The sequence below is a fragment of the Megalobrama amblycephala genome, linkage group LG5 (assembly GCF_018812025.1).
Source record: "Megalobrama amblycephala isolate DHTTF-2021 linkage group LG5, ASM1881202v1, whole genome shotgun sequence".
NCBI classification, from domain to species: domain Eukaryota; kingdom Metazoa; phylum Chordata; class Actinopteri; order Cypriniformes; family Xenocyprididae; genus Megalobrama; species Megalobrama amblycephala.
In genome coordinates, this window is record NC_063048.1 from 33,827,812 (window position 1) to 33,840,981 (window position 13,170).

The 13,170-nt window shown below is 37.4% G+C and overlaps 1 protein-coding gene across 1 annotated transcript; it reads right to left on the minus strand.

Annotated features, from left to right (window-relative positions):
• Window positions 1-274: 274 nt before the first annotated feature.
• grhl3 (grainyhead-like transcription factor 3) lies at window positions 275-11,059 on the minus strand. The gene is made up of 15 exons (XM_048191930.1): window positions 10,778-11,059; window positions 9,374-9,527; window positions 9,226-9,290; window positions 8,437-8,647; window positions 8,173-8,252; window positions 7,832-7,982; window positions 7,246-7,357; window positions 6,807-6,901; window positions 5,688-5,846; window positions 4,501-4,582; window positions 4,124-4,257; window positions 3,328-3,454; window positions 3,109-3,194; window positions 2,933-2,997; window positions 275-1,327 (listed from the first exon to the last, which is right to left on the minus strand). The coding sequence occupies exons 1-15, from the start codon at window positions 10,792-10,794 to the stop codon at window positions 1,210-1,212; spliced, it is 1,656 nt and encodes a 551-aa protein (XP_048047887.1). The 5' UTR covers window positions 10,795-11,059; the 3' UTR covers window positions 275-1,209.
• Between the last annotated feature and the right edge of the window lie 2,111 nt (window positions 11,060-13,170).

Genomic DNA, 13,170 nt, shown 5'->3' on the forward strand with positions numbered 1-13,170 from the left:
ATTTGTCTAAAATTTCAGAATTGTGAGCAAGATGACTATCTAGACAGCACAGTTAATGTTAAAATGGTTATTAAAGAATGGGACGTTAAATATAATTTTGGCTTTAATAAGATTTTTTCAATAAATATGCATAAACATGGTTTCCTCCATGATTCTTGTTCTTTCCAACAACAAAGCACTTGAATGTGACAATCTCATAATCACAGTTTCAGAAGTGGGAAGTAGGAAATTTGCTGTAAATGATTTAAGGAAATTCAAAGACAAAACACTTTGATATGTTATGGATTTTTTTTTTTAATTTTCCTTACAAAAGCAAAGGCAGTAAAAAAAAAGGGAACACAGCTTTAGTATATTAATATTGTTTGACAGCAATACAAAGCATTTGAAATGTACAAGTTTTGTGAAGCAAAATGCACAAAATGAAGTCAGTATTATTTAATCTGATATTTGGGCAAGTTCGATATTGCAGTGGTTCACCCGAACTTTCATGTTTAAATGTTGGAGGACAAATGGCCGGTTGTCCTGACAACCGTTACAGTCACACAGATGAAATGTGTGAAGCCAGTTTTCAAAAAGTGGTGATCGAAACACTGACAGATACACGGCTCTTTAAAGGGGGAAATGTGCGACTTAAAGGTCTAAAACACTCATGTGTGTTTGTGGAGCGTATCAGATGTGAAACTAAAAGGCTGACAGTTACAGCACCCCGACTGGAAGTATGCTTAAGTAACACGCGGCAAGATTAATAAACATGCAAACCATAAAGCGATACAAACGCCTCACATCCTTTACTAGAAATGATGGGCCTATCATAAGCAGCAAATAGGCAGCGTTAAAAAGGCAAGTTTATCATTGAAATAATAACATATAACTTTTTAAAAATCATGTTAACACACAACATTATGATAATTATGTCTATTTACAATTACTATTTACAGTGTACCTTGTTGATCATAATTGCTCATGTTATAAAATAGTTGTAGATAAAATAATAAAAAAGGTACAAAAGAGGTAACTCGTATTTACACTGGTCAATATTGATATGTCTGTTGAAAATGAAAATGATATAACTGGCAGGTGAGCTCTTTTGTTTCCATAGCGACAGTTCTGGCACCGCAGAATCTGGCTCACAGTTGTGCTTTTTGTTCGAGAGGGCAGAGAGAAGCTGCCAGCAGCACCAGGTGTGGCGTCACTAGTCGATGATGCCTTTTATAACTCCATTAGAGTGATCTGGAAGTGGTTGATCATAACTTCAGTGATATCAATGAGGAAGGCAGAGTGGTTGCTGTAATGCTCGATGATGTTGTCGTCCATGTTCACAAAAATCCTGTGGATAGTAAGAAATGGAGAGAAATAAGTTTTAGAAATTCTTGTTAAAATTCTGCCCTATTATTTTCATGCTGTGCTGATAACCAATATATAGGCGATATTAAAATTCTAATAAATTAAAACACAAAAAAGTGAAATCAGACATCACAACATTATAATGTAAAGTATGAAAACTTTGAGATTTGCTAAAGATTCGTCATTGTTATTAAATTATTAGTGTTTTTAAAGAATATAAGTGAGTGTAAGAAGATGATCTAAATCTAAAATCAAGCATGCAAAACTAAATTAGTATTTTACATACCAATACATTAAAAAAATCTCTAATACTGGGTGATATAACTAATATGGTACCAACATATATTGTGTATTTTTAGAACCAAACATACAAACTATGTTTTATGTCTAAAGTTGCTTCTCAATGGCACAAAAGCCATAGCGCTTTAATTCTGACACCTAGTCACTGACATTTGCACATTATTTATTTTAGTCATTATGACTGTGTTGAGCTGATGAGTGACACTGACTGACGTACAGATGAACTGTGCCCTACCAACTGCCGAAAGAAACCATAAACATTCCTGTTTCAATTTTTTAAAGCCCTCGTCATTCCTTCTCTAAGGGCAGACCCTGATTTAGATCCTTAAAAACACAAATCCTTATCTCATGACTTACGCAAACAATTATTTGGCACAACAGTTGTCTCCACCGGCCAACATGTATACGACGTGCGGGTGTATGACAGACTAACAGCGAGGTTGTGCCAGCTCTCCTAGCCCTGAGGGTGGAGGGAGTCTGATTGAAGATTGGGGCGAGAGAACGAGCGAGAATGCGGCCCGACCTGTCCCTATCCCTCAGCCATATCATCAGCTAACGGCCTGAGGAAAGTTGAGCTCCAAGTTACACAGCTCTAGGCTACAGGTTGATTAAGACAAAATGCTTTTTTAAAAAAAAGTCCTGGACATGTTTCGTTGACCTATCTAGGTCAAACGCTCCTTAAACGCTCCAGCAGGCGTGTGAAATACAGCCATATAATTATATGCTTTTCTTTAATGCCTTATACTTTATGATGCACTGAGGTGAGTTATTCCCACACATGTTCTGAAATGGATGAGTGAACAGCTAAGCGCAAATATCTACATGGTGTCACGGGTGATCACCAACCAAAGAGATAAATGGAGCCGGGGCTCATTACGTTGCACGTAGTGTCTCTTACACAACCAGACGCCAGCGCCGCCATCCTATCAGAGCCCTCATCTCTACTGTTTCTCTGAGCTTCACAAACCACAAAAAACATACAGCACAGTCAGATGACTCTATGTTGAAATCATCCTGTCTTCCTCCTTTTGTTTTGCTTTTAATTCACCCTCTTTTTCGAAGGGGAGCAGCAATCACCACATTCCAAACTCTATAGATCTCCTGTCAACCCGGTCTGTCGACTTTGCTTCCTGGCAGCTTGTTGAGATGGAGCTCAGATTATAAGAAATGGGTTTAACAGCCGTTCATCTCTATGCGTTTCGACATCCCTCTAATCTGTGTTCGTGACTTCGCCACGGCTTGCAACAGTCCCCAAACGTTTAGCTTAGCTTGGAAAAATCTCACTCACCCTCTTTTGCACTTCTTGAAGATTTTCCCAATGGTGTCTTCTTGCATACCGTACTTTTCTGAAATCTGAGAAGACAGATAGGGGACATGAGTCACTTCTTAGGTACAGTTCCTCTCAAGGTTCGAAGTGAGATCTTCGCAACTATGTGTAACGGAAAGAGATGTTGAAAAACTCACCGCTTCTCTCAGGCCCCTGAGGGTTGGCGTGTTCAACATGAGGGCATCAAATACTTCCTCGGTCTCTCGTCTGACGTACAGTAGAACTGAGAAAAAAAATAAATAAAGAATCTACTTTCAAAACACTGTGGGACTGTGATTTTTATCGCAAAACAAAGCGAGACCGATTGTTTTGCTAAGTTCCCAGGTTACTGCAATACTAAAATGAGTCTTCCGTACCTCTCTGTTGCTCGTCTCGGCGGGCTTGTTTGCTCGGAGGGGAGCTGCTCTGGTCGCCGCCGTCTGCGTAGCCGCTGATACGCTTCCGTGATGTCTTGTCATTTTCCTCAGTGCTAACAGGGGGCACCTGGACAATAAGAAACAGATAAAATCAAAGTTGTTAAAAAAATGTCACTTCGTTTCCTGTCTCTTACGTGTTCGCATGCTGATGATAACGATAGCGATATTATCGCGGTGACATCTTGAACGCAAAAAACTGCGACAATGCAGAACAAAACATAGGGTGATCTTATGATTTCCTAATCCTTTGCTAATAAGCTAAAGACATTAATAATGGCTAATGGCCAAACGACTGGTGTTATGAAATAATGTTGAAATCTGGACTGTGGGAAAAAGGCCTGTTGGAACAGCCTCCATCCCTCCTCTCTTAGCCTGTGTAAACACAGCTGAAAAGCATCTCTTCAACACCCTCGGAAGAAGTGTGTTTGAGCTCCCACGGGTTAATCCCTGTGTCAGTCAGCATGGCCGTCCCCATCTCAGGTGAGTTTCGCTCGCTGTCATGTAAACTCTGGAGCGCACCAGTTAGCATGTCTGATCTCGAGATCACTTTCTCTCTTTCTTTTCCAAGCCCACTTCTTTCCCACCACATTTTTTCCCACACTTTTCCTTTCTCGCTCCCATACTCTCAGCCCTCGGGGTGTTGGTGAACATGACTCAACAATGCTGCGGTAAGCCGCATATCCTAGGATATAGGGAAAAGCATGTGTGTGTGTTTATGCGTGAAAGACAGACGTACCAGGCCACAGCGCTGCATAGTGCTGAAGTGCATCTCTGGGATGAATAAAACAGGTTGCGTGACGTGATCTTCTATAGTTTTAAAGTAGGTAGAGTCCCTTCCGACAGAGCTGGAGACTAGGGCCTGTTTGCAACCTGAGGAGAAGAAAAACAGTTTTAATAAAACGCAAAGCAATAACTGTAAATGTTTCATAATTAACGAAAACTAGACCCTGGTGGAAAACACCACCCGCAGAGCCTTCTTTTACACATCATTGGTCACAACATGGACACCAAACAGGGAAGATATTTATTGTGTTATCTTTACGATTTTAGTAGGGTGGTAATGGGTGTTCCCTGAGAGTCTTAGTCTGTAATTATGTGACTGACAGCACTCACTATTGTTGCTGGAGTCTGAAACATTCTTGGTCCTCCTCTTGCTTCTCTTCCTCTCCTCATCTCTCATCTTCCTCTCAGCCCCCTGCAGGCATTTAAGAACACATTTAGAATCTGAGCAATTAAAAACTTAAAACCAATAATTCACAATACAAAACAGTTTTTAAACTCTTAAAACACTGTAACTGCTTGGTTTTTTTTAAATAAAAATAGAGAAAATAATAAAAGAAGATGGTATTATCAGTAAGAAATAACATTCGAAATTTTTTAAACCCTTATTTACAACCCTTCTTATAAACAATTTCTAGTTTAGGCGCCAGCTGTGTAGTAGATATGCATTTGATCCAGCTAGAGAAACCACAGAAATGCAGTAATGCACTCGGTTCACCTACTGCTGCTAAACCAGTCAAACGTGTGTCAAATCTGACTTTCCCATCATGCATTTCCCCCACACACTCTCAATCAGCTAATAACTATGGCTGTCTTGGAACACACAAACGGGCTTTAAGAAGATGAGAGAGATAGGGCAGTTTGCTGACATTTATCTGATCAGCTCAACAAAAGCGATCAATAGGAATCAGAAGATAGAGGTGCCAGACAGAGTAAGGCTGAGAGACATCGAGAGAGATAGACAGACTGAAAGAAAAAGCACAAATACTTCAGTGTCTTTTCTTATGCTTCATTGAAAAAAGTTATCACGTAATTGAAAATGTGCCAGTAAAAGGGTCAGACAAACAACGCTTTTTTGAGTAAACAACTTAGTAGGTCATGAGTCAGGACTATGTTTTGTTTAAGAGTTTATGACGCAGTCCAAGACGAGCCAAACAATCGACAGAAATCCATTGCACACCCTGATAATGAAGCTTAATTTTTCTGATCCAAGTTTTAGTTTTCATCATGCCTTTTTTCTTTTTTTTACACTTTATAAGATTCTTTTTGGGGGTTTTGCTTCTTACAACATAATAATATTATATAATAATTAAAGTAAATATAAATAAAAAAATATTTATAATTTTTTATAAAAATAAATATATTAAATATAATATAATAATATTAATATATAAATATATTTAAAAGTTATATACTTTTTTATGTTTTAATTTGTATATTTATATAATTTTATATTTAAACATTTTTTTAATACATTTAAAAAAAAAAAAAAATGTTACACTTAATTGGGCCTGACTCACCTTATCGCAGAAGATCTTGACCTGACAAACAGCTCTGTGAATGAGACGGTTGTTCCCTGAGCTGAAATCATAGGTGTCGATCTGAAGATTCAGAGGAAGACCTTTGACCCCTTTCTGCGAGGAGAAGTCAGTGCTCAGAGAATTGATGCCAATGTGCACCTGTAAAACACATCAGATGCATGAAATCTCAGGAAAGCACTTTGGAAATTTTGGAAGCTAGATTTGTTACTCAACAAGATGGCACAATAGTACATTTAATATAAAAAAAAAGCAGAGTAAAAGATCATGCATTGTTAATTCATGCGTGGGCCTGTTTAAAAAAACCCTATTCTTTGACAAAAGGAAGGGTCAGGGATAAGACACATTAGATGCGTCATATGCAAATATGGGAAGAATGATTGTTCAATAATTCCAATTAAATTCAAAAGAAAAGGAGTGTCCATATGGAGAACAACATGGCGAGATCCGACATGTTAGAACTGGAGGCAAAACAATAAAACCAATCATCTTAATAATATAATGGACAGGTGCCGATGTCCAAAAAATTCTTCTTAGTTCCTCATGGCGGTGATAAATTTGGCACTTAAAATGTTCATGGAGTTTTCAGATTAACATTTGAAATATTTGAACTCAAATTCTGATTATATATATAAAAAAACGTTGTTGTTACATTGCTTGGCAACCGTAAACATTCTAACATTAGACTAATGAATTATAATATTTGGCAGAAGAATTGTTTATTCCAATTATTAGCTAAAAAAACGGACTTTTAACTTATCGCTGTTGTTTCTATTTTATTAAGTCAATAAAAGCGTATTACAGTGATTGTGTTCTTACTTTCTGTCTCTGCTCCACCTGCTGTGAGTTTCACTGTCCCACCCATCACTACCCTTGGGGCATGCTGAAATGTGCCCTATTTCTCTTTCTCTTCTTCCCTGCTTGCTTCCTTCCCTCCCTCTTTCTTTCTTTCTTTTTTCTTATTCCCTATGATGACAGGTGCCTAAGGAGGCTGCATACCGTAGATACCACTCTCTGACACTCCTCTAAATGATCCTTCTTTCAACCCATCACTCAACAAAAACAAGTGACAGGTGGATCTGTGCGTGTATGTGGTTGTACCTTTGCTTCTTCATTGGTGTTCCAGATAAAGGACAGCGCGTTGAAAGCAACCTCTTCCAAGTTACTCACTCCGCTGAAAACTTCCTTGTAGTCAGCTGAGAGTCAATACAGAAGAATTTATTCATATAAATTGTATGAAATTAAACACATCAATCAAAACCTTCCACCTTAATTGGCCATAATTATCGGTTTATGATAAAAAACATTTTTCATTTTCTTAATTAGTAGTATCTTGTTTTCCAAATAAAATGAATAATATATATATATATATATATATATAAAATAAAATAAAATGTAGCCAATGTGGTAAGTAACAATATTGTAAATAAACATATCTTTGAAAATCTTTAAATAAATGTAACTTTCAGGATATTTTAGATATTTTGCCTGATTTTTTTTTTTTTTTGCAGTGTTCTTAAGGTAGAGTGATAGTACGCACCGATATCAATGACTCTCTGTTTGACGGTAGGCTGTCGAGCGTGCCAGTGGTTCCAGTACTTAAGCTGCATCTCAGGACTCTTGTCATTCTCAAACACAGCCATGATCACCGTCTGAAAGAGATAATGGAAGAAAAATAAAGCATTATTAGAACCTGTTACTTTGTGGTTTTTAGAGAATGGTGACTCCCTGTAGGACAAATGCTTTGCTTTTTGCAGTTTACCAAGCGATGTCAGCACACTAATACCCCTTTCTCTCTGCTTTGTCACTGACCATAGCAGTGTATGCTTTAAACAAAAGAGCCAATCCATCACACCTTCTTCTCCGTCACCTGAGTCAAAGGCATGTGAGTTTGGCCTACAGAGTTAATAAAACTTGTCCTGAATCTTCTTTGCTGTTGCATGGTTACTAAGACACAAAATGTCAACATACTGTACTTCAAAAAATGCTAAAATTAACTAGTTACTCTTTCTCTTTGGAGCAGACTACTTGGGGAAAAAAATGAGGCAAGCATGAATTTCCCTTCATTTCCAACAAATGTTATATTTTAGAAACTTCCAATGTGTGTTTATGAAAGTATAACTTACTTTTACTTTGCTGCATGAAACCCCAGCAGTGCTGTCCACTCCCTGCAGCGTGATGGGGTAAAACTGCCCCTTGTTGAGGTACACCATGGGTATTTCTGTAGTCTTGTGCTGGGAAGCTTGTGGGGCGCCAAGAACGAATTGGAAGTCATTCCTGCATAAAATAGTGAAATGAATACATTTTTATGCAACAGCATTGCTCAGTCTTTTACATACTATGCTATTTATAGCTTGTATAAAGTCACCGAACGACAGTTATTTTTTTATAGAGGCAAAAGAATGAGAGAGAAAAAAAAAGCATGACTGATTTGTATAGGCTCGGGAGGTTAAGAAGCTTGTCTCACCTGTATCTCTCTGGAGAAGAGTTGGGGTAGGAGTATACAGGGCTTGTCTGTCCCACAAATGCATTGCTGTTGCCAAGAGGCTGTTTTTTGAAGAAAACAAACAGATGTGTCATAAATTGATGGTAATTATAGACGACAAGCACGTTTTAGGCATTCATGGCATATTTTTTTAAGATCTGTTGTAATGGCTCAGAAACAACAACAAAAATATACATTACAGTATTATTAATACATTATATCATTTATTTAAAATGCTTTACACACCTCAGGGGTGACCTCCAGAAAGTTTTGGTGAGATTGCCAAGATTTCTGTGGCGGTTGGGGGAGGAGGGACTCCAAGATGCTGTTGATGTTGACTGGGTCAGAGCCCGGTAATGGTTGCTTTACTTGGCTGAAGTTAATATTGTCAGAAATAATTTTCATGATCTGAGCGTTCTCCAGTGTGGCCAGCTCAGGGGAAGAGCTGTTCGGTGTCCTAAGGGATAAAATGCCATTACATATTGCAAACCTTCTAGTGGCAGATTATGACTTTTTTTTTTTTTTTTGCAACTCAATTCTTAATGCTATTCACACAGGGCATCTGTTACCTATCTAAACAATGATGACAATAAAAGTGTTAAAGTCAATAAAAGCTTTGCTCAATCTCTGCATTGTTTATGGAGCTTGGCATGAAAAGCAAAGCCAAACACTCTGGGTGGGAGCTGTTTGCTGCCTAACGCTGATTTTTTTTTTTTTCTCTGTTTGAGTTTCTCGGCAGGGTTTGACATTGGGGAGACCAACAATCTCTATAGGCAGCTATTTTTCACTTGCACAAAAGGGTGCTGTGTAGTGACTCAGTCGTTTTTGGGATGGGTTAAAGAAGAGGATTAACAGCTGAACCAGCTCTGACCTCAGATAATCTTTGGCTAAATTACTCAACCTAGCAATATACTGGATGGAGAAAATCTGACATTTCCATCTGCTGTTCATCTTGCCTTCTGTCTGATACTATATACTGACAGTATATACTATATGCTTAGTATTGAAAGCATAAAATGATATGATCAAACTTACCTCTCCTCTCTGGATTTGTACATGCTGCTACCACGGGTACATGTCATCATCTGCTCTTTTGAGGGCTTAAAAATAAAATTTATAGTATTATTTTTGTATATAATACAAACTGAATAATGATAAGACATTATAATAAAATAATAATTACCTTGCAGTGATCATAGAAGAGTTCTATAGCAAGGTCTTCATCTGAAGACAGTCTGGGTTTGGTTTTGTCGTCCTCGTATGACCAAGATTCCATCATGTAATTGTCTGGATAGCGTAAGTAGCTGAAACTCTCGTTCTGTTGTACCATGAGAGCCCTAGGGGAAAGACGAAGGAGATATTAGCATAGATAAAACATCAAGCATTCCCAAGAACTGCAACATGTAATTTTGCATAGTATGAAGTATAGCAAAATAATTCAATAACAGCTTGAAGGCCACAAAAATGTGCCTCTGGCTGATGCTCAGTGACAAAAACATAGAATGATATAAGATGCTCTTCATCTAGACTTCAAACCTATATAATGCTCAGGAAAACCTCTACACTCACATCATTTTAGGCAAAAAAGGGGCTAAATATGAAGAAAAACATCGGCAAACATATTACTTTCCCTTCTTGTTTATGCTCCAAAGGGTAGAAACTCTTGTAACGGATCAACGGTCAGAAGCAAAGCCTAAGTGAAGGAACTTAATTTTAACTTAACACAAGCACCACAAACAAAAGACAAGGATTTGAAGACAAACAGTTGGATTTGTTTTGGGACTTTCCTGAACTACTAGCAATGAGGTGGTCTGCTGTGGTATAAGCTGAAATGCAAACAGAGCTGTTTAGGCACCTGTGCTCACACTTAATGAATGAGCATTTTTTCTTCATTTCTTAAAAAAAAAAAAAAAAAAATTCCAGATGAAGAAAAATCCCTATTAAATACCCATATTTACTAATTCTAGGCACCTGCATGTTGACATAGACCCCGACCTCTGACACATTAGCGCAAGACTGATGTGTTTCTGTTTTTGTGCACTCGGGCCCTTAGGACAGTTACACCGGGCTGTCTGTGAGCGTAACGAGACAGAGAGTGCGTGTTTAGGTCCCGGTGTCAATTTTCAGCAGAAATTATCTGCATGTACTCATTCATGTGGGGGCCCGTTTACACGTGAACAGAAGGAGACGAGGAGAAAGGCATTACTCAAGAGGAAGAGACAGCTCAAAGCGGTGAAACTGCAAACTATTGCACACCTCGCAAAAAAAAAAAAAAAATCAGATGAATCATTTGAAACAAAATGAATTTGTTAGTCCAGCTCATTTGAGAATGTCTAGATAGTGGCTGATTAAATATATAATATATATTTTTTTAATAATAATAATAAAGGTAAACCCTTTATCTAAAATGAAAAAAAAAAACACATTTCTTTTAGGATAAACATTATAGCAATTAATGTTTAGTAACAAAATGGTATTTGTGTTCAACACAGCCAAGCAAAAAGAACATTGTAAATTCTAATCTAGGATTCTAATCTAATTCTAATCTTCCTGCTAGGAAAGAAATGTAAAATAAAATGGCACTTACTCAATCTCCTTGGTCATGACTCCTCTGACAGGCAGTGGTTATAAAATCCTTAGTTTGTTATCTTGTCTCTTCTCCCAGATGTGTTTGTATCTCTGGTTGGATGTGTGTCTGTGTGTTTATATCCTGATAAATGAAGTGGTTTGATTTGTATCCACATCGTCACTCTTTTTATCCACCTAGCTTTCTTTGCTCTGATTGGCTGCCAGCCTGAGACAGGTGTGTGATAGGACAGGTGTATCCTCCCTTAACTCTCTCAGTGCTGGAGAGAAACTTCAGCATGTGTGTGAGTGTGTTTTGAGTGTGTGTGTGTGTGTGGGGGGGGGGGGGGGGTCTAACTCATTAACACCTCATATAAAAGACTGAGAGTCTGCAGACACAGGTGTGAAATGCATCTTATTCGGGATTAGAAACCAAAATGCAAAGGTGAAAGAACAATGTTTTAACATGCAAATTAAAGGTTGTGTCATTCTCTCAACCTCTAATAGAATGAAAAAGGGGTTTTGGCTGCATTTTGGCTTCATTTTTCTTTATTTTATAATTTATAATTAGAAAAACAAAAAGTCACAATTATTTACTTGCATTTAATTACTTTTCCATTACATACCATATTATGCTTTCCCAAAGCAATTATGATAATAGGTGTATCATGCTTAATTCTTGATCATTAATTCTAATGAAAGTTGCAAATGAAATATTTTTTTCCCTCAAAACATTTACTAGTCTAAGTCTAAATGCATGATTTGCAGATAACATTCTGCCATGTCAGAATGACGTCAAATATGCATCTCTGTCTCAGACGGGAACTGATGCAAACAGATTTGCATATGCACCTTTTAAAATCTTAAACATTTGTATTCTGTTGCGTTTTGGTTAATACGAATGCCTTTTGACTTTGTCTTAATGGGAATAATGATAGTTTTATTATATTCTTCTACACTGATTATTTTTATACACAATATTTTCAGTCTTTGCATTTGATCTTTATGCATAAATAAACAGAAGACATGTATGCATTTATGTGATTCCATTAATCTGAGTTTTGTTAAGACCTGAAGGTATCTGGCATTGTGTCAGAGGGTGCGTGCTCTGCGGTCTGCCTTCACACACACCCACACAGTTTCACACACGCACACACACCAGGCCCCTCAGGCGTGCTGTTGAACCAAAAAAAAAAAATGTGCAGAAGACATAGATTATAAGAAGCAAGGCAGGAAGTCAGGAATGCTGATAACTCTGTAGTAGTTTACAGTAAATGAGCTTGAGTTCCTGTACACAAATGCAATTTTCATGTAAAGAGCTGTGAATATATGGTGTACCAACTATGGATACAGTGCATATCACATATATAGCAAAATATTGCATATATAAAATATTGTCTGTTAAAACAAGAGATTGACGGTTTCTCACTAGCAAGAAGTCAGGAAAATTCAATTCTCTGCTGTCAAACTAATACACCTCATCAAAGAATACATCTTATCCCATAATTCCATCTTATTCACAATTGAGTTTTTAAAGGTTCAAGCAAAAACTTTGCCATCCTGATTCCTATATACTTAAAGGAGCAGGTGTGAACAGCCTCGTTGAGATCTGTTTTGTTCTGCTGGAAGTGTGAACGTAAAGGGAAAGAGCCCTTAGATTGAGAAGCTTTTCTAAAGGGATCATTTCACACCTAGAAACCATGCAGAAAACCCAGAAACCAGAGTAAAGCCTCCATCGCTGAGGTATATGTAAGAGAAAGCAAGCAATAAAGGAAGAAAAAGAAGAGAAAAGAATATAAAAAGTATCCCATGAGAGTTTCTATTGTGAATCTTCTATCCCAGAATCTCTCAAGGTGTGACAAAAATAGCAGTCACTCCATTTTCCTCAATCCTAAAGTGAAACAGCTTTAAATCCATTTTAAAATCAATGTCTGAATGAACATGAACCATCACTATTCACTATTTACATAATAAAACAGTCTTCTGATTTCTGAGTATTCTGATGTGACAAATCACATACAGTTGCTTACTATATTGACCAGTGAAAATGCTTCTATTTTGCATTTTTTTAATTATATACACATTCTCCATTACAATTTATTTGATGATCATGTCCTCCAGCATGGTTTAAGATGATCCAAAGAACATCTGACTGACTGTACAAAGAGTCACATGATCAATATCACAAATTTACTTGTGCAAATTAGATTTTTGTACCCCACCATATAATTGTATGATATTTAAGCACACTTCATCTTTATTTCCCATATCAAACCGCTCCTTGTCCAAGCCCAGCAAGCAATTTTTCATTTAAAAGACGTCTAATACCTGTCCAAACATAGCTGACGTCTAGGCTAAAACAAGACAAAATTTGGGCTGTCAGTGAAAATTGAATAGACGTCTAACCATAGCCCA

Coding starts and splice junctions, on each gene's coding strand:
- grhl3 (XM_048191930.1), bottom strand. Junction 7,983..8,172: donor TCTTCTCCAGAGAGATACAG/GTGAGACAAGCT, acceptor TATTTTATGCAG/GAATGACTTCCAATTCGTTC. Junction 6,902..7,245: donor ACAGAGAGTCATTGATATCG/GTGCGTACTATC, acceptor ATTGACTCTCAG/CTGACTACAAGGAAGTTTTC.